Raw genomic sequence first — 25,495 nt, forward strand, 5'->3', positions numbered from 1 at the left:
ACACTCTGCCTTTCAACAGCCAAGTCTTTCAGGCCCATTTTATCAACTCTTGTTTTACAGATGGAAAAAAATCTGAGACCCGGAGAAGCAAAAGGACAGAAAGAGGCAGCACTGAATCAGAACTCAGGTGTTCCACCTCTCTATCCTTCCTCCTACACCAAGATGTGGAAGTGAAAAGGAGCCATTTTTCATTTCTGTGAGGTCGTGTAAGACACTGGTTAGGAGTACAGTCTCTGAAATTCCAGTGACCTGGGATTCTTCCCTACACAGTCATGTCCCTAATGTATGATCCTGGGCAACTTGCTTCACTTCTCTAAGTCTGTGTTCTTATATGTAAAATGAGGATAACAATTATACCTACTTCACAAGTTAAACTTTGTGTGGATTAAATGAAATAATGCATGCAAAGTGTCAGAGCCCACTACATCCAGGCTTGCAGTGAGGGGTTTCCTAAGGAAGATCACCATGGCTTATACCACATGACTCCTCACAGAGACCAAGTACAGGTACCTTACCCATAAGGCTTGGCTGAAAGAAGACAACAAGAATTAACTGAACTCATCAGATCCCACTCTTAGGTTTGAAGGAAGGACTTACAGTAGGACGGAACAATAGATGGTAGAGAAAGAAGCCAAAAGATGCACATAGAGATAATAGTACAGAGAAGCCCCCACGGGAAGGAAAACAGAGAAAGTAGAGTGGGAACTAGAGGAAAAGCAGACACAACCAGAAGATGCTTCATCAGAACAGAGGAGCCCCTCTTTATCAGGAGGAATTACATTTAGCTGTTTGTAACCAAGAGCCAGTGACAATGGCTCATGTGCATAAATAGTCATTATCTCCCATAAAAGATGAACGAACAGAGGAAAGCAAGCCAGGGCTGCTATAGCAGATCCTCAAAGTGAACAGGCATCTAGGCTTTTTTGATTTCTCTGCTCCAACCTCCTTTGAACATGGCTGCCAACCTCAAGGTCATAAAATGCTACAGGATGCTTCCAAATTCCAGGAAGAAAGAAGGCAAAAGAGAAAAAATCCTAATGTGCTCATCTTTGTTGTTTCAGTCCCTGTTAGGGAGATGTCCTGAAGTCCACCCACCTCATGATGGCCACATCTAGATGCAAACCAGGCTGGAAATGCAGCCTTTTAGCTGGGCATGTCACCAGTCCAAATAAATCCAGGGCTCTGCTACTAAAGAAGAGGAGAATAGCTATTGCAGAGACAACTAGCAGTTTCTTGTAATTTTCCTAGGTCATGCGTTTAGCTGTCAAGGGAACAACAAGGAAGTAAGGTTGCTAGACCTGGGTTGAACAACCTTCTAGTGCCCAGACCATATTCCAGTCTTTGGGAGACCTGCTAAGTGTCGAGATTTCCATCTTCCTTATTTCCTTATCTCACCTTAAAATAAAATCTTTTTTTGTAAATAACTTGAGTAGTCCTCTGGGTTCTTTTTTTCTACTTAAAAGAACCTAAAAAACATAGGCTCACTTACCAGCATGTATCTAGCACACAGAAGGTTCTCAACAGATGTTCATTAAACTGAACTTAATTCCATAAACAATCACAAACCCACATAGCTCTATCGTCTGCTCTCTGCCTGCCCTAAGTCTGCAGATGCATTATCTCAGAAGACAGTGCTGGGTATTTTGTGTTTGTTTTTCACTGAGATTTTGCCCATGGTTCATGCAAAGTCATCATTCAATAGCAAACGTTTAGGTGCTTTCTGGCTTGTGGATCACACTGGGTCCTTCATTGTTTTAGTGTATGGGTTGGAGAATGATGGTCCTTTGTTGATTTCATGGTTACTGTCATCAAGCTGAGTTTCACAGCAAACTGAGGGAACTAAGGCTGAGCCTATTCTGCTTGCCTGCAGGGAACTCCTGAATCTACAAGTTTCATTTTAAAAGCTCTGATTGAAACAAAAAAGAGAGAGAAAGAGAGTGAAAGAAAACTGCTCTAAATATGTGTAGATATAGCAAGCTAAAAAAACAACATAACTAAGGGTGGTAGAGTATGATAAAAGCTTGGTACAATCATTAAAATAAATATAAGTGGCACAAACCAAAGTTTATAAACTGTAGAATCCAGCCATCTCAAGAACTAACAGCCTTACAAACTGGACCCCAGAAGGAAATAAGCCTAAGCTTACAGACCTAGAATAGGAAGAAAGAAAGTTAATCCAAAAATAAATAAAATCAGGAGGGCCAGTAAGAATTCTAGTCCCAATTGAAAAACCCAGCCTCAATACTAAGTGATGTCTTTACCATTCTACAGGGAATTGTGAACTTTCCTTCTTACTTCATCTTGACCTTCAGCCATTTCTTTGCTCTTTAGCACTGCTGAGACTTCCCAGAAGACATTCCAGAAAATTTCTTAACACAAGTTAATGCAAGTCTTTGATTCCACAATTAGAATTAAGCTTTTAAGTGAAGATGATGTGATAACACACTCACTTAAACTCACATTAAATGGTGCACGACTGACACTGGAGCCTCTCTGGGCAGAGTAGTGTTGGTGAAGAATGGAGATGGTTCACGTGCTGGGGGAGGGGCAATGTGGGATGGGTGTACACTTGAGAGAACTGAGTTCCTGAAGATGGGAAGAAGGTGAAATCAGGAAATGAGGACCAGGTAAAGAGGGAGTTATACACACATGCCGACGGCGGCAGTATTCACAATAGCCAAAAGGTAGAAGCAACCCAAGTGTCCATCGACAGATGCATGGATAAGGAAGATGTGGCACGCGCATACGATGGAACATCACTGTCCTACAAGAGAAGGAAGCCCTGACATATACTACAACATGAAATGAACCTTACAGACAAGATTCTAAGTGAAATAAGCCAGTCACAAAGGGGCAAATACAGTATGATTCCACTTCCATGAGGTACCTAGAGTAGTCAAATTCACAGGAACAGACAGTAGAATGGTGGTTGCCGGAGGCTGGGAGGAGCAAGGGGTTATTGTTTAATGGGCGACAGAGTTTCAGTTTTGCAAGATGAAAAGAGTTCTGGAGAGGGATGGTGGTTACAGCTGTACATAATGTGAATATACTTAAATACCACTGTACACTTAAGATCGTGAATTTTATGCTATGCGTATTTTATCATAACTAAAAATACCAAACTGGAAGAACTTCTAGGCTTAAAAAGAGAGAACAGGAGCAACTTGTTTACTTCATGACTTTGCCTAGGTCTTCTACTCCTGCCACTAAAGGGTTAGAAAGAAAGCGAACTTTTTTTAACTTAATTTTTTTAGAATAGTTGTAGGTTCACAGCAAAATTGAGGGGACAGTACAGAGATTTCCCATGTCCCCCTACCTGACACATGCACAGCCTCTAGTGGACCCTCCCACTAGACTGGTCCATTTGTTATAACTGATGAATCTTCACTGTCACATCAGAATCACCCAAAGTCCAGAGTTTACACTATGGTTCACTCTTGGTAGTGTACTTTCTATGGGTTTGGAGGGAAATGTTTTTTTTTTAATTATTCATATAGATCAAATTATTCATGATAACTCTATTGCATTAGAACCCAAAATCCCCAAGAGTGTATTAAATGTGCATTAAAATAACAGAAATGTTGTAAACATTTGCTACTCAAAGTGTGGTCTGAAGACCAGCAGCATCAGCATGCCCTGGGAGGAGTTTGTTAGAAATGCAGAAGCTCAGGCCCATCCCATACCTACAGAATCAGAATGTGCATTTATCAAGATTCCCAGGTGGTTCACTGTCCATTCTCAAAGCTTGAGAAGCACTGCTGCAAACTATTCAGAACTGCTTGATCAGTTGAGATGGAAGGAAAATAGGTTATCAAAGTTGCATTATTGTACTGTGTGTCAAATTGAGGGAAAGGTCCATGTTTTACTATTCTTTAAGTTCTTAAAAATGATTAAAGCCAAATCCATTTATTGTCCTGAACATAAAAAATGCTTAAGGGCTTCCCTGGTGGCGCAGTGGTTGAGAGTCCGCCTGCCAATGCAGGGGACGCGGGTTCGAGCCCTGGTCTGGGAGGATCCCACATGCCGCGGAGCAACGAGGCCCGTGAGCCACAATTACTGAGCCTGCGCGTCTGGAGCCTGTGCTCCGCAACAAGAGAGGCCACAATAGTGAGAGGCCCGCGGACCGCGATGAAGAGTGGGCCCCGCTCGCCGGAACTGGAGAAAGCCCTCGCACAGAAACGAAGACCCAACACAGCCAAAAATAAATAAATAAATTTAAAAAAAAAAAATGCTTAAACCACAATTGTAATTCAATATGTAGATGACAGTGTGCTCTGAAGACTGTATATAGCCAAATAGTAGCTTTTATGGAAGTGAAATGATTAAAAGAAGCAAAGCGCCAAGCACAAACCTCTCCCTGAGTGGCTGATGGTAGATTTGGTAGGTTTGAAATTCCAAGAAGAACTCATCATTACAGCAGAACTAATGCATGGTATAATACATTCGCCAAGGAAAGTACTGACCTGCATAAATGTTCAAGAACAATAAAATTTTGGTCACTGGTAATGTGAGAAAAACTACTTAATACCCACAGCCAACTGGATTCACTTAATAAGATTAAAATGATATACAGAGAGTACAGAAAAGATATCCACAAACGTCCATTGAACACAAAAGGGTAAGACATTTGACTAATATACGTATTCCAAATACTAAAACAGAGTAAGAAAAAGAAAAATCCATGTTTGGATTGAGAAGGCCTTCTCAATGGGATTTTTTAATGTGGGTTTATTCTAATGTGCTCTCCCCTGATACCTTGGCAGCAGTTAGTTTCAATGCTAAGTTTACACTTAACACAAAAACTAAATTCCTAATAAGAAGATAAAAATTAATAACTGTATAGGTAAAACAAAGATGACTGGGGGCTGGGGACAGAGGGGCAACTGCAGTCTCTGACACCAGGGCTTCATGGCTGGAAAACATTTTTCCACTTAATGAGAATCTTCAACAGTTATTGGGATCTCTGCCCACTTTCATTTTCTTTTTCTCTGGCAAACTTCCATTCGCTCTGGCTTTTGCAATAGTAAAAATAAGTAAATCTGACTCAACAAAACCAAGTATTATTTTACAAGTACAAACTGAAAATCAATCTAAGGTTTGGCTTGATGTTTTTGCAATTGATGCTAATTTTAAGCAACAATTCAGAGGAACCCCTTGAGGCTTACATGAGCTCATCAGTAGCAAAAAAAGGTCACTTTAAAATAATTGTTAATGTTTTCCAGAGCAAGAAAGAAACTCTTTAAAACTGCCGAACGTCTTGGCACACCCCACACGCCCACCTCGTGTTCTTGTTACCCAAATGCGAGCGGAGCTGGAAGTAAAACCTCACTCCATGGCAAAATTAGAGGTGGGTAGGATATTTGGCTCTTGATTTCCTGTGTTGAAATGACCATAACATCTCAGAACTTGATTTGAGGTCCATAGGTGAGATCTTCAGGGAGGAATTTCATACCTTCATAAATGTCTTACTCTTGTTTTATCAATCATATAGAACAACAGTTAACATTTTGTTGAGCAAAACGAGGGGGTAATAATGAACTTAAAAACTTAAAAAAGAAGCCACCCTTATGCTGTGATAAACATCTGCAGGCTTGGCAAGTGTCTGCCCGAAGCAGTTTGAAGAGTAAATGTTTTTATCTCAGGAGAGAGTTACACTGATAACCTCTGACACTGGTGAAAATGTGGGACACATAAAGCTAGACTCCCAGACCAGCTGAGAGTCGTGACTCGGCCTGCTGCTAACTGCCTGCTGTCACCAGACCCCAGGGAAGAGCAAAGTAACACAGAGCTGAGAGGGGGTTCAACCATGTGCTGGGGAACCTGCTCTGTGGCCCCCAGCAACCTGAAAATCACAGAATCGATGTTCAACCTAGAAAGGAAGCCTGAGGCCCCACGTACGCATCCCCATCAGGGAAGGAAACTGGGACCCATTCCAAGAACCCCTGTCGTCGTATAAATGAGATATTAAACTTGATTGCTCTTCAATTCAACTTTGTCCAACCACATGAAATGAAGAGTCTATAAACATAAAAATCTTCCCTATGTTCTCCTTACAGCTATTTTTGCCTCAGTCTTGAATACCTACATTTACATGCCCTCCAAAATGCACAACTAAGGCATTATAAGGGTTCTCCTATGGCCCCCCAGCAACCATTAAGAGCACCTGAAAATACACAGAATCGTAGAAAAATAAAGAACACATTTCATGGACACTAGCTTTTTCACCTAGACAGAGAAACTATTTACTTCAGCAAATTCTGGGTCTTTTAGAAGACAGTGTCAATTTTATTGTTTTTTGAAATGCTATGTAAAGCCTGAAACTTCACAATTTGCACATCAGCAATATCCATCTTTAAGTTTAAATATATTTATGTGGTAAGGGAAAGTACATGCATAAGAATATATAGAATTTTTTAAAATCATCATCATTTACATTAGAAATTTCTTTATACAAGCATCTCAACTTTTTTCTTTAAAAAAAAATTAGTGACTGGTAAGAATCCTCTGAGACTGCAGAAAATCCAGCTTCCCATTTAAGCAGCCTTTCACTGAGAGACATGAGTGATGGCAGACGAAGGCCTCTTAAGAATAGACTCAACAGAAAATGACAGCGGTTCATTCACTGAGAGTCTTGTTCCAACTTGTTTGGCTACGAAAAGGTCTTTTGCACATCTATCTATTGTAAATGTGTACTTCTGGTTCTCCTTGACTAAACACTCTCTGGGTTTCTTAGGGGCCTCTTCAAAGGCCTCTTTGACAGATGATGTTTTCAACTCGGGACCTGATTTGTCATTAAGAGTTTGCTGGAATAATGAGTGGAATGGATTATGTTTAAGTGGCAGAGGGTGCCTGGTGCTTTCTTTGCTGATCTTGGTTAAGACGTGCCCTTGAGCTGCCAGGGAGTCCGTGTCAACAACGGGCAAAAAATTCCGTCGGGGTGGGGAGAACGCAGACCTCTCGGGGACGGCCTGGTGACCCTGAAGGTCACTTCTTGAGATCTGGCCCTCAGGAGTGTGAGGCAGCACCAGAGAGCCTTCCAGTTTCAGTGGCATCATATCATGATCTGCTCCAAGTCCATCGTGGAGTCGTACTCCCTTCAAGTCCCAGCTGGCCCCAGGCTTCAGGGCCTGAACTGACGTGGTCGCATTCAGCAGGCATTGCTGGTAAAGGAGGGTGTCACTAATGGGGCCACACTTGGGCCAAACTAAAAATCTCGAGGACAGGGGATACTGCCTGTAAGTCGTGGCCACGCTGACATTGGAAGAAATTAGTTCCATATTCCCAGACCCTGAGTACTGCATGGTGAGATCAAGGCAGGTGGGCAAAAAATTGCAGAAGTCTTTGCTTGGCGGTTCCACTGGCGTGGGACTGTAGGCACTTTTGTAGGAGTTGTACTCAGAACCATGTACCATGCGATTGGGCAGGAATAAGGCAGCAGCTTGGGAAGCTTCCAACATCTCCCTCTCTTTATATTCTCTCTCCAGCATAATGTTCTCCAACTCTTTATCAGCAAAGGCCCGCCTTTTCCTCATCCGGTCACTTACTGGGGGAGGTAGAGGTAAACTCCCTCCCACATAAGTCTCTGATGGAATGGGGCGGTAGCCTAAAATAAGCAAGCATTGCACATGAAAGACATTAACATCTGATGAGGAAAAATCTGGGAATCCAGAAGGCAACAGAAACACTGCAAATCAGCAGAACAGTTATTTACAGTTCCACATCACTAGTATTTTTATACAGAAAGCAAAAGTATGGGTTCAATTTAAAATAGATCCCTTCGCAGGGAAGGATATCCATACTGTAACTTTTTATTGTTGTTGTTTTTGTTGTGATAGGTTTGTTTACTTTGACAGGCATACTTTACTGGCTGAAATTTTAATATTCTCCCCAGGCTCCTCCTATACATTAAGAGACAAGGCTGCTCATGTCACTTCAATCAATGCTTTATTACTATCCATGTCATCTTTTTCAATTATTAAAAAAAGATAGCTATACCTAGAGCTGATGTCACTTTTATTTTCTAAAGTTGGATCATTATGTACACATTGTTACAGTTGTAGAATAATCCAAGGAGAACTAGGAAAAAAGAGAAAGTTAAAGCAGATTAGTGAAGAGAAAAAGAGGAAAGACTTAAGGAAACAGAAAAGCACAGAAAATTGAAAAGAGCTGTTAACTAGTTAAACAGACTCTGCAGTGAACAATTTAACCAGGCCCCTACGCCTGCCTCTGACGATCAGTACAAACAAACAAAGTGGGGGGGGATCCCCTGCTATACTGACAATAACTGGTCTAAAACATTTTTCACCAGTACCAATCAGATACCAAAATGGTTGAACAAGCAATCACTAGAACCTAGATTAAGTCATTATACATTTTATAAATAGGGACAAAGTCAAAAACAAAGATTAGTATAACATAAATAGAATTCCTGGCAGCATAAAATACTTTGATTATTTCATCATCCCAAGCACTCACCACTACCAAATTTGTTTGAAGGATCCACTGTGATGTTTGTGTTTACATAGTGACAAACCCATCATACTCATTTGCAAATAAAATAAAATTTGAAAATGAATGTGTACACTTCTATGGTAAGTTTTTGCCAGGAAGTTATTTACTTGAATGTTCTATTCCACTTAGTCCTCTCACTTCTCAAGTTGCTTTGGCACAATTTCAATTTACCAGTGTGGTCCCTATGGTTATAAATCTGTTTACCCAGTTTGTAACCAAACTCATTTTGAATGCATGAGAAGCCATTTTAAGGTCAGAAGTATACAGCACAGGGTAACACACGAACAAACTTTAAAACCTGTCCAGAAATAACTCAATTCAGAAGCCACATAAGAAAAAACAGAATACAAATGTCTACTTCAAAACAAACAAAAAAAAATCTGCTTTTCAACCTGACTCATAAAATGGCAGTGATTAGAGCAAATATAAACTTCCCTTTTCTTTAAACGGTGAAAGATAGTCAATATATTATTCATTATGTCAATAAATAAATTCCATACCCAAACAGAGATGCTTTTAAAAAATCAGTAATATTTTAAGAAAAATTAACGTATTCCCAGGCTTTAGAGAAAGTGAACACATGAAGACTTCACTCTATTCAAATTCAACCTCCATTTCTCTTGTGTATTCAAAACCTTTTCCAGATTCTATGATCTCGACTGTCAAAATGGTAAAGTGAAGTGTGGAATAACTGCAATTTAAGTAGATAATCCAGACAGGAAAAGAATACAATTAAAAAGAGTGGGATTAAAGGCTGGATCGCCCAGACTAGGCCTTTATTGGTGTGGGTAGCTGTTAAACTCTTCACTTGACTCACTCTATTTAGCTCCAAATACAACTAAAGATTTTTTTTTTTAATTTATTTCCTTTCAGGACATCTGCTCTGGGATCATTTGGCAGGGTATCTGTACCTCCCTCACACTAGGGCAAATTTCATATGCACTCCATGTTAACCCATTAACTACTAAGCAGAAAAAATTATCAGTGACAAAAACCTCAGGAGGTATGTGAGATTCATTTTCTCACATCCTGATTTCCTTCCAAAAGTTTCCAATAAAACAGCATTTCCCCCTCAGAATGCTCCTTCACATGTAAATGGAAATGCCATGTGCCTGAATAATGAGAATCACTCAAAACATGGTTTAAAAGGCTAAAGAATAATTTTGCGTTGCTTTCTTTACCTTCTAAAATGCTTTTGGCCAGCAAACTGGGTGCCCTGACTTGCCTCTGATACATGGCTTTGCGCTCGAAATTATTCTGTTTCCCGGAAAGCCCCTTCTTGTCCTGTAAACACAAGAAACAAAATCAATAATGCCCTGAAAAAAACGTGGGAGACAAGGAAGAGGCATCAGCAACTCTCCTCATTCTAAATGTATTTATTTTCCCATCCCATGTGAAAATAATTCTAAAGGAATTAATATCAGCACCCCTTAATTCCAGGACAATGAGCTAAAATCTCTGTCCGAAGCCTCCAACTGGTGAGCAGGGCCCCGGCTTTCCCTGGGGCCGCGTTGCTAGAGTCGGCCCAGACTCAGCCTGCAGCGAGAAGTGGGGGCCAGCCTGGGAGGAAGTGAAATCCACAGTGGATGAGATGCTAGGAGCCTGGCCCTGAGAGAGCTGCGGCGGGCCGCGGCATCCTCGGAGCCCAGACTAGTGCCGAAAACGCCAAGGACCTGACGTTGGCCAGAGATGTGGGGCCGGTTTCCCCCGCAGTAGGGCGGATGGGACCGGGTACAGGGGGTTGACGGAGAAAACTCAGAAGTTTTCGCGTCCGGCCAAAAATCCCGATTTTTTCACTGGGGGACTGGGACGCCTGAAGGCGAACAAAACCTTCAGAGTCCGCAGGAGACGGGCGCACCCTCTGTCACCGCCTGGTCGGTGGAATTCTGGGCCCTTCTACACCCGCGTCCCGCCCAGCAGGTCGCAGGGAGCGCGAGGGAACGCAGAGCCCTCAGTGCAACACACGCGGGGACACGGGAGGGGGCCGCGCCCCAGCCCAGGGTCGGGGCACCTCGGGCGTCCAGCGCGCTGCGCTCTCTGGGGCCCTTGGGAGGCTTCCCATGAGGGTCACTCACTGCCTGTGGCGGGCACGGTGATCCACTCCCCAGCACCTTCTCGACAAAAAGTAAAATCAAAACTCCTCCCGAGCCCAGAGTGCGAGCAGGCCCGCGCAGCCTCCCTCCTGTGAGCGCGCTTGTGCAGGGACACAAGGAAACATTCAGTCCCAGGTTCAAGAAGAGCCTCTCCCTTAAAGAAGATTCAGGCTCTCCTCACAGCCGGAGACCCGCGGTGGGAGGCGACAGAGAACCGTCAACTGGTTCTTAGGTAGTTCTCGAGGCCAGAAGTTTCTTCTGAATTCCCACGTCACTTTTGGTCTCATCTGTAAAATGGGCAGGACACGTTCTCTCTCCTAAATGGACCGTGACTGCGGAAGCGCCGTGAGCACTAACGTGCTGCGTGGTTCTTTTTCGCGATCAGCACGGGTAATACGGCGATGGACGTAGTGCACTGCATCAACCTCTGTCCTCTTCCCCCCAGCACCACGAGAGTAAACGTTAAAATATAAAAAATCGAAATAAAATACCTTTCCCATAATTACCGAACGGGACTAACCACTTTCAAGGCCTCTCTGCCTGCTTCTTAATACAAAATCTTCTCTGCCAAGTTCCCCAATGATGGCCACGGCTTCCTCCCTCCCGACCCTGCAGGCCAGCGTTGGCAGAGGTGTCTTCACCATCCTTCTGAGGAAGTGCCAGGAGCCTCGAGTCCCCGGGCCCGGGTGTGTGCGGAGCGCGCCCCTCAGACTCCCGACCCCCACGGCGTCCCCAGACAGCCCGGCGGGGGCGAGCCGGGCCGGCGGGTACGCACCTCGGTGGCCTGCTGCCTCCGGAGCGCCACCTGGGCGGCCATGACGCGCTGCCGCTCTACCACCAGCAGACAGTTGGCGCACTGGCAGTCACGCCAGCGGCAGAAGCGCTTGTGGCCCTTGAGGCAGGACACCACACCGTGGTTGCGGCAGCGCGCGCACTTGGGCGTGCGACTGAGCTTGCGCGGCTCCGCGCCGCCGCCGCCGCCCGCGTTCGCGTCGCGCTCCGGGGGCCCGGCCGGCGCCGGCGAGGCCTGCGGCGCCGGAGGCGGCCTCGGCGCCAGGGTATCCTGCTGCTCCGGCCGGCCCGGCACCCCCGGGGACGCGCCCGCCTCCTCGCCATCGCCCTCGTCTTCCGCGTCGTCGTCGTCCTCGTCCTCCGCATCGTCGTCATCCTCGCCGTCCCTGTCGGCCGGCGGCGGGCTGGGCCCGGGCGGCGTGGGCGGTGGCGCCTCGCAGCCGTCCTCCTCCAGCCCCAGGCTCTCCACGTCGATCTCCCAGTCCACTGCGGGAACCGGCTGCCGGACCGCCATGGCGCACCACGCTTCGCCCGGGCCTACGCTGAGTCCCCTGCGCTCTGGAGAGACAGGAAAAGAACCAGAGACCCACCGACCGCCGTCGTCAGGCACCGTTCCCGGGCCTTGGGCCCAGAGCTCCTGGTCCGCCCGCCTCCGACCCCTCGAGGAGCCCACTTCTCTACATGTTTTTCACATCCAGACCACACGTGCATTTCTTTTATCTTTAGGCCTGACCTTTAACCACAGCCCTCTCTGGCTTTACACACGCTTTGGGGACAAGGCCCTCGGTAAACGCACTGACCACACACATAAGTATTGTGTCCAACTAGGCCGGCCTTGGCCATTTATCAGGCTTACCCATACCCAACTAGTATGGCCATGCTGAACATAAAAATGTCAATGGAAGAACTGTTTTCCTTCTGACCACAAGGGCCCTTCGGACCCTGTGAGGTACCACCCTACAACTCCCACACGCCTCTCGTCCTCCTGCACCACTACAAGGAGCCCCTCTTGGGCTTGGAGAGGTTCTCTCATCCTCCCCCAATCCCCCCACCCCAGCACACCGCAGTTTTAATCAACTAAAAACCAAAATTCTTCTGCTGCCATAGGGACATTGGGCACGGAGCTGCAAACGCCCCCGTCCAGCATGGACAGTGTTTCAGCCCCGCAGAGCTAAGCCGCGTGGGCTCTTTTGTACATCGGTCACGGTTTGCACTTTAAGGCAAGACATACAAGTAAAATAGGAAAGGTGATTCACGCCCTTCGCCCTCCCTGACGCCCCAGCTACATCACAGCACTCACCAAGACTCTGAGGCCCCGGCTAAGCAGCCGAGGCAAAAGATATCCAGCCTTGGGACCTTGCTCTTGGGCTGCTGGCTGTGCTTGCAAACAGAAATCGGGGTTGCCACACCCTGTCACGAAATCGGGGGTTGACAGCTGGAGGCCCGGAGCCCAGTGGATGAGGAGTGGAGGAGAAGGGGCATGGAGAAGGTGAGTCAAATCCTCAGCGACTTCGCCCCGCACATCCCGGACTCTGCAAAGTTCTGATCTGTCCTCAGCAGCCCCGGGCGCTTCACCTCGCTGAGGCTGCTTTTGGCTTTCTCTGTCCCTAGCTGGGCGGGAAGGTTGGGCCGCCTTGACCAGGTTCAGGTAGCAAGCTCCCGGGGCGGGCGGGCGTACCCAGTAGCGTGCGACGCAGCGCCCCTCACAGCAGTCGCCAGCCTTCGCTCCCTTTCCTAGTATTATCCGCTCGGGCCCCCGAGCTTTGCGCCCGCTGATTGGCCGGTTGTCAGGCGGTTTGTACGCTGATTGGCTGAGGCTCTTTGGCCCGGCGCTCCCCGCCTCCTCGCGTCCGCCGGGCCACTCCCGCCGCGCTCTGCCAGAATCCTCCCGCCCGGCCTTCGGTGCAGCCGGGAAGTCTGTCCCGAGTTTAAAACCGAAGTGTGACGGCGCCGGCTGGAGCGAAGTCGCCATTTATCTCGCGGGCTAAAAAAATAGCAGAGATACACTCTTACGAATCGCGTTGTCCTCAAGAGAAAGTAACAGACGACAAGGCAGAGATCGGAAAAGCTACGTCATCAGCATCACCGGTGTATCTGGGACTCAATCATTAACCCAAAGCTAGATGCGGAAATAAGAGAAGTGCACGGCGGCATCCTACTTTCTCCTGCGAGAATAAATCAGTGGTTACCTTGCACCACAGCACCGGCTTAGAGGACTTATGAACTGTAGATACTTTTGTGGCTATCGCCACTCATCCTCAAGGTGCAAAGTGGTTCCTCGTTAACTTTCACCACGCCCGTGAGACAGGCAGGTCACCAAGTCACCTACGTCACTTATATTTTTCTATATGAATTACTATGAGTTGATTTGGGGGAGAACGGAAATACATGCCATTAAGAGATTTAAGTACAATATATTCACTCTAAGCATTTTTTAAAACGAAGCTCTTTTTTAAAGAGGACTTTTTGGTATTCATGAATGTATTTATAAGGGGGAAAAGGGGCTTCTTCATTAATCTCTTACATAAATGTTTAATAACAGTTACGTTTCCAATATCCTGAAAGAGGGAATTAGTCTTCTAATTCAACGCTGCATTTTATTTCTTGAACTAAATTTAAAGTTACTTAGACGCTTTTCTACTTACACCTTTAAATAATCAGTGCCTCTTAAGATCGGTTTAGGAGACAGATTAGAAAATTGAGTGCCAATGCACTGAGCACATAGTAGGCCCCCTATATATTTGTTAAACGAAGGAAATTACTGAAAGTTAGAAATTAACCAGGCTCGGAGCGGCGGGAACGAGGAAGCTTAGGAATTACTACTGTGAAACTAACGCGATGTGCCGGACGCACAGGTATTCCAAATCCTTTGGCGATGTGGAAAGTTCTTCCCTAGTTACCACGCACTGGGATTTCCCTTTGTGCGGGTTCTTCTCCCCAGAGCCGCTTTCGATGCCCAGCGAAGGAAGTGGAGAAACAGTTCTGTATACTCCTGTCGGATGCTCAGTGGCTCTGGGTGTCTGGGAGGGTGGCTTGGGAGCTGTGCGCCCTCAAACACAGGACAAAGAGTCAAGCAGACTTGTTCGTGCCTCCCGTTTGGCACCACCTAATAACACCAGTGAGTTTTACCTTTTGCGTAGTTTCTTATATTCATCAATGTGCATTTGTTCACCTATGTTAGAGCATTTGAATTCTTGAGAGCAGCAGAAGTGTATTATTTACCCTCGTTTTCCAACGATGAAACTGAAATTGAAAGAGGAGCCCTGGGTCACGAAATGGGAGGGCAATGGAATGGTGAGCACCCAGGTCCTAGGTCGGCCTCTGCTCTGAAGTCTCAAACTTTGAAGAGCCCTTCGCTCCACGCCAGAAAAACTCACAATGGGTTCGTGTTTTTTATTTTATTCCCCTGCACCTTTTTCTGATTTTGGTACCTGGCGTCATGACCTCCCATTTTGCGTCTCCCCCTGTAGCTTTTTTACCTTTGCAAACAGGCATCTCAATGCTTCTACCCCGCGACGCGCAAGAAAACTACAAACCCCCTCCACTGCCGCTGCGTGTGCAAGCAGTTGGCAGGCTGGGTTTTTATTTTATTTATTGTTTTTACGGCGGGGGGAGGGGCACGGAGGGGCGGAGGACAGGAAATCGTTAGCCCTTCACTAGTTATTTTGAATATTAAGAAACAAAATCAAGAAAGTAGGTTTGCTAAACTAGTGGTTACCCTAGGGGAGATGGAAGGGGGAAGGGCACAAAAAAGTAGGTGAGCAAATTTGGGGTAGCTAGATTGAGGGGAAGGGGAACCAGGAGGGAAAGGGAAGGGAAAGCGGCTGTTTCCTAAACATAAAATAAACAAGACGGCCAGCCCTTGAACTAGTTAGAGTGGTAAAAGCTGCCACATAAGGAGAAAACAAGTGGGATTTGCGTACAGTAAACTGTGCGGGCTGAAGACAGGACAGGGGATAGGAGTTGGGGGAAGGGCGGCTCCTGGAAGCCTATGGCGAGAACAAGGCCCTCAGAAGTCAGAGCCAGTTGTGCCTTCCCCTGCGCAGCGTCTGTCTGGACTTAGGGAAAGCAGTGCCCAGGAACTTACTGGAGGGGTGGGGCTCCCTGGCTCCAGGTGGGTGGGCCCAGGACCAATCCCTCCACTGCACACTCGTCCCCCCCATCAGAAATCTACACTACAGCCTCACTGCTTCCTCCAGGCTTCCCTGCCCATCTCCAGATGCCCCGCATCTCGTCCTATACTCCTTGCACCCCGACTGCGGTACTTGCGGGCATGCAGCTGTAATCGTGATCCAGTTGAATTACACTCCATTCCCTGGCCCTGAACTCTCCAGAAAATCACAATCCCACCAATTGCTGAGCGGTGAAATGGTGTGGGAGTAGGGTGGGGAAAGAGAGGTTTTTCTATTGGGACGAGTCTCGGGAAGCCTGAGGAACTCTAATATTAAATAAGAAATTATCTGGATAATCTGGGGCGGGGGGGATTATGAGTGCACAAACTGATTAGTAAACTAAATATTCAGAGGCAATAGGAGTCTGAGAGCCTGGGCTCCAGGCTGGTTGTTGGTTGTTCCACCCACTACCTGATTTGGTTGATTAACTCCCTGGGCCTCACTTGCCTCATCTGCAAAATGGGAGGAATGCCCTTCTTTGGCCTGTCGTGGTTGTGAAGACGGTAATAATGAGGATAGTCTTCACATCGTAAGAGCTCAGTAAATGTTTGCTTACCCCGCTGTGGTAGCCCACGCAGCCCCAGGAGGGCCGGGCCACGGCATGCCTCCCAAGCTTGACTGAAAGGCAAGGGCGCAAGGAATCCAGCTCCTTCCTCCAGGTCCCTCTGTTAAAAGGAGTCAGGCCGTGACTGAGGACCTGTTAGGTGAGGAAACAGAAGTCCTTTGGGCTTGTAAACCGACACCAAATTACGAAGTGCAATTGGGGCTTCCCGCTTGTAAATTACAAAGCAGGGGGCCGCCACTGACTCTGCCTGTCCCCGCTGGTGGGGGCGGCTTCGGGGGTTGCGTCTCTCAGAGCTGGCCGTCGCTGAGGGACCCCCCTCTTCTCCCTCTCCCTTTCCCCCAATTCTCTCTCACCCCGCACCCCTTCCCTTTCTCATGCAGCTCGGACACTCGCGGTCCTGAGCGCCCCCCTCCCCCACCGAGTCAAGCAAGGGAACCTGAACGAAAAAAGCAGGAAAAGGCGGACGGGGAGTCATCCTCTCTCTCTCCCTCTCTCCTCTTTAAATGTGTGTGGGGCGGTTCTTTTCTATTCTCAAAAAAAAAAAAAAAAAAAAAGAGGGAAGCGTGTTTCAAATTGGCCCCCGCTCACCCATCAATTCCTTGCTACGAATCCCAGCGGGTCCGGCCGCCGCCTTCCTCTGCGTGGCCACGCCGGCTCGGGTCTGACTCCAGGGCGTGTAGCTTCCCGACCTGGTCCGGCCACCTCCCACCCGTTCATTGAGGGCCGGGCCGCGGGAATGCAGCGGGGTTTCTGGGCCCAGGCTCCGGGCAGGCAATCCGGCTTGGAGGCTGAGCGTCTGGGTTTCGGAGCAGGCTCACGGGGGTTAAGATGCCAGATCTGCTGCTCCTTGGCTGGGGGAGAGCGAGGAGTATCCTAAACTCCCTCGGCACCTCACTCCACAACTGCAAAATGGAGTTAACCCTACAGGAGGTGATGTGTGGAGACCCCTTGGCACGGTGACCCGCCCATACTGAACACTCAGTACTTGGGAGTTGTTTTTTTTTTTTTTTTTTTTTGTATTGGTTGTATCACTGTAACTCAAGGAACTGGCCTGCGGAGAGCCCGAGGCCGGGAAATTCGAGGCCGATTTCCTCGGACCTCGCCCGACTTCCCAGCCTCCGAGGCCCTGGGAGGCCTGCGCCGCACCGCCAGGCTGAGTGGCCTCCCTACATCAACCTGCCGCGAGCGCCCGGGGTGGTGAATAGTTTTTGGAAACACCTGGGCATGGCAGGAGTGCTTTGCTGGGGCTGGCTATGGCTCTGGTTTCTTTTCAGAAGACAACCTCGAATCCACCGCCTCTCGCGTAAAGTTACTCTTCATGTTGTATCGTCTCACAACTCTGACCGGCTGTGGACCGGGCTAAATAAATAATCCCAGATGCGATTGCGGAGATACGATTTCCCAATCTGCTTTGCGTAATCAAATATACGACCTGTCACAAGCAATGAGGGGGGGGGGGGGCCCGGGGGGCGCGTGGGGGGATGAGGCAGCTTGCAGAAGATAACCGTTCTCCGAGAGGCTTTAGAACTCTCCCTTTCCCTGCTCGGTGTGTCCAAAAAAAGAAAGAAAAAAAAAAAGCTGAATAAAAAAGGACAATGCGATCTGGGCTCTCATCCCTACTCCGTGGAAGCAAGGTTTAAATCACCGGTATTTATGACAGAAAGGGACGCGCTTAGTCCACGCCTCCTCGTTTTACAAATGGACAGGAAAATTGAGTTTACAGAAGTTCACGGCACTTGCCGGGGAGACGCATAGCTCCATAGTGACTGTGTGGGACCAAAGAGGCCACAGTAACTGCCCCCTCCACCTCAATGTCTTCACACCATTCAAACAAAAATGTGCCCTTTGCGGCGGGATGCGGAGTCAGATGCCGGGTGTGTGAAGCAATCCTAGAACATTCAAGCATCTGCCAGCCAACCCGCCCCAACCCCCAGGCAGCTTCCATCCTCCGTGCTGGGAAATGTGGCTCAATTCACTTGGGGGTCAAGTAGCAGCTAGGAGATGAAGCAACTGCAGACCTCCTTGACTTCTCAGTACCGGGTCCAAATGGCCGTCAGGGGAGGTAGAGACTCAGGGTTGTAGCTGGGGCCTGGGTTCCATCGCAGGGGCGGTGTCCTTGCTTGTTGCCACATCAGGAGGCACACAGAGCTCCTGCTTGGGGCCTCTCTGCAGCCCCTAGGGGGCCTCATGATCACCTGACAGTGAACCCTTAACCCTGAGAACTGTCCACCCCTACTCCCATCCCATATGGGGCCTTAACATTTCTAGGGGGCAGATTTTAACCACACTCAAATGCCTTTCCATATTTTCCCAACAATCCAACTACCGAGTAGAGAGGAGGAGGAAAGCAAGGTGTTTGTGGTGCAGGCACTATGGTGAAAATCTAACTCATCCATGGCAGGAGCCATTGGGCAAATCTCTTCACCTTCCTGGGCCTCAGGTTCCTTGACGAAAGTGAGCAGTAAATTTCAGTGGTTTCCAAGTTCTTTCTTAAACATTAACATCAATAACAAATGCTAACTACCATTTGATGGTTATCATGGCTCAGATAATAAGTTCAAGGGCATGAAGAAAGTCCAAGAAGGACAAGGAGAAGAGGAGGGAGGAAAAAGAATTAGAAACAAACTTCAGTGTCGATTTTGACATCTTGGTGATATTTCTGCTCCTCCATACTTCTGTTATTGATCCTATCTAATCAAAATCCTAGTTTAAAATGTGATAATGAAACCCAAAAATGTCATCTAGTGAAAGATGGGGACATGGAGTAGTTTCACAAAAGATGCAGTTCCCCAGAGCCCAGACCCAGTGCAGATTCATTCAAGTGACAAAGAGGGTTCTCACATGTCATCAAGGTTCCATGATCTTGTGACTTCTAGATTAAGTCCGTATGGCTGGATTTTAAGCAAAAATGTTACCAGGCCACTTAAACAGGCCTCCCTAGCCCTGTCCTGTGTGATATGCTCCCTCTGGGGTCTGAGTTTGGGCTCTGGAGAGGGCCAAATATTTCCTTTGCTGTTAGCCCAGAAGTCTCCCTGAAATGTGTCCTTGCTAGCTGGAGGAATTCCTCCCAATTTCTACCAGAAGCATCCCTATGGTCAAGCTTTACCCTAACCTACTAGAAGATTCCAGCAGTGTGATATGCACAGCACAGATGCTCCATGATGTCCGTCATGATGGATTGGGGGTAGGGAGGGAGTGGCTACGAAGAGAGGATCAAACCTACTTGGCTCTCTTTCCTTTCATATGGATAGCAAGCGACCATCCATATATCCAAGCGACTGAAGTGTGATCACAGGTCTCGAAGCCAATCGGCCAAAACACAGACACTTCTATATACATAGTACTTGACCTGCCTGAGTTTTGAGATTCTCTCCCTCTATGAAATAATTAGTGAAGAAAAGTAGAAGACTCTCCAGGGATCCTGTTCTAGCCCTTGTTTTGCCAACTAAAGTAACCCTTGACCTTGGGCCAATTTACTCACCGTCACTCCTTTAGGCTTCAATTGGCTACTCTGCAAAATGGTAGACTTGAACTAAATTACGTCTAAAGGTCTTTCCCATATTTTTAAAAATACTTTTGGGTGTAGTGAGAAAATGAAAAAGGCTTGTGTGAAGGTTTCTCCATGGAGGTGTGTGGGAAGGAGAGAGAGGGGACAGGGAAAGACGAAAGCCCAGCTTGAGGGCGCACCCCTTATAACAAAGTGTTACATAAACTTTAAGAGCCAAGAGGAAATATTCTCTTTGAAAACGCTGACCCCAGCCAGCAGGAGGGTGTTCTAAGGGAGAAAGATGAGGAGTTCGAAGGGGGCAGGCAAAGGGGAGATGTCACTTGCTTCAAACTGATTTAATGGGGTGGGAGTGCAGGTGCAAGAAACTCCTGTCCTCACCTCCTGGCCACCAAGCCCCCGCCCCCCGCCCCCAGCCCTCCACCCCTACCCCTTCTTTTGCAGAAGATTTATTGGCGAGGTGAGGCCAGGCTAACAAAACTGCAACCCCGGGTGCGTCGGACCCCGCAAGAATGCTTTGATCCTCCCACAATGTCTAGTGGTCCCCAGCGGATTGCATTGCCAAATGCCAGGAACCCCCTGGGCGGGGCCACTGCCCAAGGATCCAGCTTCCCCGAAACCGGTGGTGGGTGCATCCTCCCTGCGGCAAGAAGCCGCGCGGGGGCGCGCCAACCAGCACTCGATAGACACGGCGGAGACCCAGAGCCGCCGGGGTCCCGCGGCCTCGGAACCCGAGCAGCACCGCGCAACAGCCGTGTGAAATCCTCGCGCCCTCCCGCCCTCTTTTCTAGGTGGGGTCGGCGGTCAGTGGCGAACAGTGATCGATTGTAAGTCTGAAGGGTCATCGGCGAAGGAGGGAGAGACTGTAGGGGTCATTTGCTTGTCTGGGGGGTTCTGAACCCTACTCCTTCTAGTCTTTTAAGCGTCTACTTGGAGAGGGGGCTTTCTTGCGCTGATTCTTGGATTACTTTTCCCGGGACGGAAAGGAGAAGAAGGAATCACAATTATTGACGGCCCACCGTTTGTCAGATTCGTTTGTCAGATTCCATGCCAGACCCTTCCAACTTGGTGTTACCAACTCTTCATAGCTTTTCATTTTACAGTTAAAGATGCAGGTTCCAAGAGGCTGTGCTGTCCAGGGTACAGGGCTAGGACCACAGAACCCAGATCTGAATTTGAAGCCTCCCATTCCTGCATGCTTCCCACCAGTAGTTACCTAGACCTAAGTCCCAGCTGCTTCTGCAGGAAACCAATCCCCCAAACCCCCAAGTTAGGAAATGACCCAAGACAAATCCGCACAATGCAAAGATTACAGGAAGCTGTGTAAACCAGCCTGGGCTCTGAAAGCATAGAAGACCCCAAATCATTTCTGAGGCTCCTGAGAAATTTTGGACAAGTCACGTAACCTCTCTATGTTTCAGTTGCTCATTTGTAAGATGAGGATAATAAATACTTTTCCTTGCCAATACCAGTGGTTTCCTAAGTTCAAAATGAAAAAAAAACAAAACTAAACTAAAATTCTTTGGAAATTATAAAGCATTTTGAACATAAGGTATTAATAAGGTCCCCCTTGTCTTAGTTTGCCAAATCAGGAACATCATGCCCTGTGTAGCAAGTTGATAAGATCAAATAAAATGATGGCTGTGAAAGGCCACAGAGGGGAATACTGTGCTGTTTTATTAATGATTGTTCAAGCAATACCCTTCTCAGACATGAAGCTGCCATTATGTTCCTTCATTAGCCAAATTAATACTTCAGTGCTTAAAGCTTTGGAATGCTTACATAGATTTCTTTAACCCCGTGGAAGCATTGAGAAGGAAATATTATTCTCACTTTGAAAAGCAAGAGGGATGCAGAAAGTTAACAAAAAACCTTGCTACATAAACAGATTGACCAAAAGGCTTTCCATTTCTCCTCCAAAAAAACACTTTGTGTCATTGTGCAGGGTAGAACGGATTCATCTTTAACTCTCTTAACCTCAGTCTGCTAAGGCTGGTTTCCAGCCCTTTCTTTTTCTTATACTTTTAGTAATGGAAATGTTAAACAATATACAAAAGCAGGCCAAATAGTGTAATGTCCATTAGCATAATCCAATAGAATAATATCCATGCTATTCATATACCCATATGGATACACAATATCTATATAACCGTTAGTCAGATTTAGCAGTTGTCCTGGGCCATTCTTTCTGTCCCCCCTTTCTCAGAAGAATACTTTAGAAAGTCCACTGCATTTCTGTCGATTAAAGCTGCAGCCCCACTGACTGAGTTGGTAAGATTTAATTACAGTAATTGGATAGAATTTCTTGGGCCTCAGATCTGATACCTCTTTGAATTCACAACCTTGTGATAAATCATTCCAGCAAAATACTCATTGTTTGAGCAATTGGCTTTATGCCAATGGCCTGGAACCAGAGAAACAGGTGGCAGAAGTGAATCACGGCTCTAGATTCTAGAGTCTAGAAACTGAATTCCTTCTTTTCTAGTGCAGCCTTTTCTAACCGAAACACACAGTAATTAATTACTCCTTCAAAAGGTTTAGGATTCTTATACTGTACGGGCCTGGAATTAGTTCCTTTAGCAGAGTTTACCTCAGCCCTGGCTGTAGATCTATGAACCTGTTGGACTCCCTACACTCAAAGAATTTTACTTTTTGCCCAAGACACATCTTGAGCCCAGCCTAAGACATCTTCAACTGTCTCACATTTACATTAACAGACAACCTCCCCGGAGCTCAAAGAACAGGAGTTTTGTTGTCACTGTTTTCTTTTCTATGGTTTTTTTTATCCTGGTTTGCACAGTGCATGCAGACATCTGTACACTTAACTTTCATCTACTTAAGAGTTACAAGTCAGTAGACTTGGCTTATCTTTTCCAAAAGCACTAGAACTGGCCTCAGTACACAGTCCAGTGTATGAAAACACGTAATCAAGTTCCTGTTACGGCATTCTCTGTAGTATTCCCAGATGCTCCCTGTCATTTGGCAAATCTATAATGTAATAAATATTGATGGTTCCCTTACATGTGGTGTTAAGATTTGCTCAGCCAAATGTTTTTTTCTTCTGCACTGTCTTTTAAAAATGTGTTGCTAAAGTTGTTGTCCTGAAATTTGTTTGTACTCTGGCAGCTGTATTTAAATGTCAACCAGATGCAGAATTTCACTGTAGTGTTTTCCTTTTTTTTTTTTTAATTTGTCCCTGTGGCTTGTTGTGTTTTAAGACATTTTTTAGAAGTCTTTCTAACATGTCTGTTCCTGACTGAAGATAAACCATTTTAAAAATCAATGAACTTCTTCAATTAACACGTTTTAATTTTCCTTTCTGGCTACAAGATCACGGTTTCTGAATTTCAAATGGTTTTCAAGTCAAGACACAAGTAGAGTAACTGCCTCATTGAGTGTAGCTTAATGTTACTGTAACGGTGACTTCTGCACCACAGAAGGGAGCTGTCACTTACAACCTTTTCCCCTCCTCTTCCAGTTACACACACGCTTCCATTCAAAGCCCTGTTTTCTCTCCTTTCCAAAAATATTATCCTTCTGGGGTGAAATTTTTCATGCATAAACTCAGCTCAACCAGTGACTTTTTTCAAACAAAATTTGAGAAAACCAATTCTTAATTATTTTAGGGAGGTAACATATACACTAGTTTTTAAACCTAGCTTTGAGCATGTTGATAATTAAAAATTTAAAGAGAAAAACCCATGCATTTAGCCTGTGATGAGAAAGACTCTTGAGTCTTTTGGAAGTTACCAAACACTTAGTAAAAGCAAAAGTGTTTTTATAACCATTTTACATTACAGATTCTACAGCAGGACAGAATGATTTCTATTTTTCTAAAGTTCCATAATTATGAGCATTCAGTGCTACATGAGTACACATATTTGGTAGGCTCAGATAAATAACGGTAATTTTGTTATCACTGCTACAGGAAAGGTTTTTGTTGGTCTTTTTAAACAACTACTCGATTTAAAAAACAAAGCAAAGGAAAAAAAGCAAAAAGCTTTTAACAACTCCTCTATTTAAAAAAAAAGCAAAAGAAACTGATTATTCTATATAGTACAGAGAAGAACAAAATAAGTTTCAGGAAATTTAGAATATTCACTTAAAAATCTACATTGTACATTTTCTGGGAGGATATTAAGTGTGGAATCTTATCTAGAAATGTTGATAAATTTACATCATAATGAGATTAACCCTAGTTTGTTTTTGTCTGTCTGTAAAGCATTATAGTTTTATTAACCAAATTTCTCATACTTTATACAAATTAGAACTTAAAAGCCTTCTAAAAGTACAATTTAGCTTTTACTTCTGTTGTAAAATTAGTTTCTCTAAAAACTATAAAACTAATTAAACTGATATGAAAAATTCAAAGTCTGTGCTGCCTGGTTTAGGAAAGGAGACAACTCAGTAGGGCCAACCATTTCATTTCTATTTCTTGTTAACTGCTTGCACATCTTGAAATGAAAACAGCCAGAATAGGCTACTTTTAAATTACTCAATAATTACAATATTCTAACGAAAGAATTTGGGATTTATCATGTGCAATAGAGTTGTTCAGGAGTGACAGGCGAGGGATTTTTCATGCGATGCTGCTTGCTTTATGCTGCTGTGTTATTTGATAACCATCCCCAGGGACCTGGGTCCCAGTCCTATCTTCAGTTTGAATCTCATCCAATCAAGAGACAATTAATCTCAATCTGAGTCAGCCCTACTAAGTTTCAGTAGAGCCATGCTGAAATTTGGGGCAGCCACTTACAGAAAACCCAGAATGGAGGGGAAAGCTACACGTAATAGCTTTCATTGTACCATTCATTGCCTCTGGGAAAGCAGATCTTAATGGGCTTTAAAAGACATTTCTATGAATGCATTTTTTTCACTCTTACTCAGGTTCAAAACATTGAAGGAGCGTCCTTCCTCTGTAGGCAATGAGGTTTTTTTTTTAATTCAACTGTCAATTAAATTATAAGAAGAATTATAAGTCCATATTTGATGGCTCTCCAAGATTCCAAGTCATAATTAGATCATTCTAATGTGTTTGAGAAATTAAATTCACATCCATCACATAGGCTGTTAGCAAAAGAACACCCAGAAGACAGTAGAGGCAACAAGCTAAGTAATTCTGAGACTGAAACTGCTCTGCCTGGATCATTTGGGTTTGGGGAAGGGGGAGCAGGCCATGTCTCCAAATAGAAATGAGCAGATAATTCTTACAGGCATAAGCAGTAGTCCATTGACCTGACAGGGCCTCAGAGACCAGCAAAAGCCTTGTCTGACTCTGACAAGTGTCAGAGTGGTACGCCTTGCCAGTGAAGCAGTTTCTAAGCAAAATCCACTTGTGAGCACTGTGGTAAGACAGCCGAAACAGTTTATAGGAGAGAGTCCTCATCGCCATCTCTGGGCTCGTGGGACTGGGGATGGGCAGGGGATGGTAACTATCTTGATAAACAAGCAGCCTGATGTAATTAATCTTTATAAAACATTAAAATTAATGCTCATAATGGTTTGTTTTTTTTTTTCCTGGACGCGTTGCACGGCTTGTGGGATCTTAGTTCCCTGACCGGCGACTGAACCGGCGCCCTCATCAGTGAAAGCACGAAGTCCTAACCACTGGACCGACAGGGAATTCCCCTGTAATGTTTATTTTTTAAATATGCATAAAAACCCTGGACCCAAGTCTCCGGCCCTCTGCAAACTAATTTTGAAACTGCGGTTGAGAAAAGTTTTAAACAGCTAAGTCTCGCCTTTATTATCTGGGGCCAATGAGCCATGAAATGACCAAAAAACTAACTGTTAATATAAGAAAAATAAAATGGGACAATAGGCCTGGATAATCCCCATGCTCTCTAACCAGCCTCTG

The 25,495-nt window shown here is 45.8% G+C and overlaps 2 protein-coding genes across 5 annotated transcripts; both read right to left on the reverse strand.

Annotated features, from left to right (window-relative positions):
* Positions 1 to 6,245: 6,245 nt before the first annotated feature.
* Positions 6,246 to 13,113, reverse strand: DMRT2 (doublesex and mab-3 related transcription factor 2). 4 transcript variants are annotated; one of them, XM_057549248.1, is made up of 5 exons: positions 12,697 to 13,113; positions 11,380 to 11,954; positions 9,693 to 9,795; positions 7,996 to 8,076; positions 7,467 to 7,603 (listed from the first exon to the last, which is right to left on the reverse strand). In XM_057549248.1, exons 2-4 carry the CDS (start codon positions 11,908 to 11,910, stop codon positions 8,021 to 8,023), a joined length of 690 nt encoding a protein of 229 aa, XP_057405231.1. In that variant the 5' UTR covers positions 11,911 to 11,954; positions 12,697 to 13,113; the 3' UTR covers positions 7,467 to 7,603; positions 7,996 to 8,020. The 4 variants fall into 4 exon arrangements, with proteins under 4 accessions (XP_007182287.2, XP_057405230.1, XP_057405229.1 ...); XM_057549246.1 differs by lacking the exon at positions 7,996 to 8,076 and having other exon boundaries at positions 6,247 to 7,603; positions 12,697 to 13,111; XM_007182225.3 differs by lacking the exons at positions 7,996 to 8,076; positions 11,380 to 11,954; positions 12,697 to 13,113 and adding an exon at positions 10,587 to 11,358 and having other exon boundaries at positions 6,246 to 7,603.
* LOC130708496 (uncharacterized) lies at positions 12,679 to 16,856 on the reverse strand. Its single transcript, XM_057549150.1, has 3 exons — positions 16,722 to 16,856; positions 16,125 to 16,265; positions 12,679 to 13,380 (listed from the first exon to the last, which is right to left on the reverse strand). Exon 3 carries the CDS (start codon positions 13,366 to 13,368, stop codon positions 12,679 to 12,681), a length of 690 nt encoding a protein of 229 aa, XP_057405133.1. The 5' UTR covers positions 13,369 to 13,380; positions 16,125 to 16,265; positions 16,722 to 16,856.
* Between the last annotated feature and the right edge of the window lie 8,639 nt (positions 16,857 to 25,495).

The sequence above is a fragment of the Balaenoptera acutorostrata genome, chromosome 6, assembly GCF_949987535.1.
Source record: "Balaenoptera acutorostrata chromosome 6, mBalAcu1.1, whole genome shotgun sequence".
NCBI classification, from domain to species: domain Eukaryota; kingdom Metazoa; phylum Chordata; class Mammalia; order Artiodactyla; family Balaenopteridae; genus Balaenoptera; species Balaenoptera acutorostrata.

What these genes read in the sequence shown, in the direction of transcription:
- LOC130708496 (XM_057549150.1), bottom strand. Translation starts at nt 13,368, where the DNA reads ATGGCGACTTCGCTCCAGCCGGCGCCGTCACACTTCGGTTTTAAACTC.
- DMRT2 (XM_057549246.1), bottom strand. Translation starts at nt 11,910, where the DNA reads ATGGCGGTCCGGCAGCCGGTTCCCGCAGTGGACTGGGAGATCGACGTG. An exon ending in GGAGGCAGCAGGCCACCGAG is followed by an intron (nt 9,796 to 11,379) that starts GTGCGTACCCGC and finishes TTGTGTTTACAG; the next exon opens with GACAAGAAGGGGCTTTCCGG. An exon ending in GGCCAAAAGCATTTTAGAAG is followed by an intron (nt 7,604 to 9,692) that starts GTAAAGAAAGCA and finishes TGCTTATTTTAG; the next exon opens with GCTACCGCCCCATTCCATCA.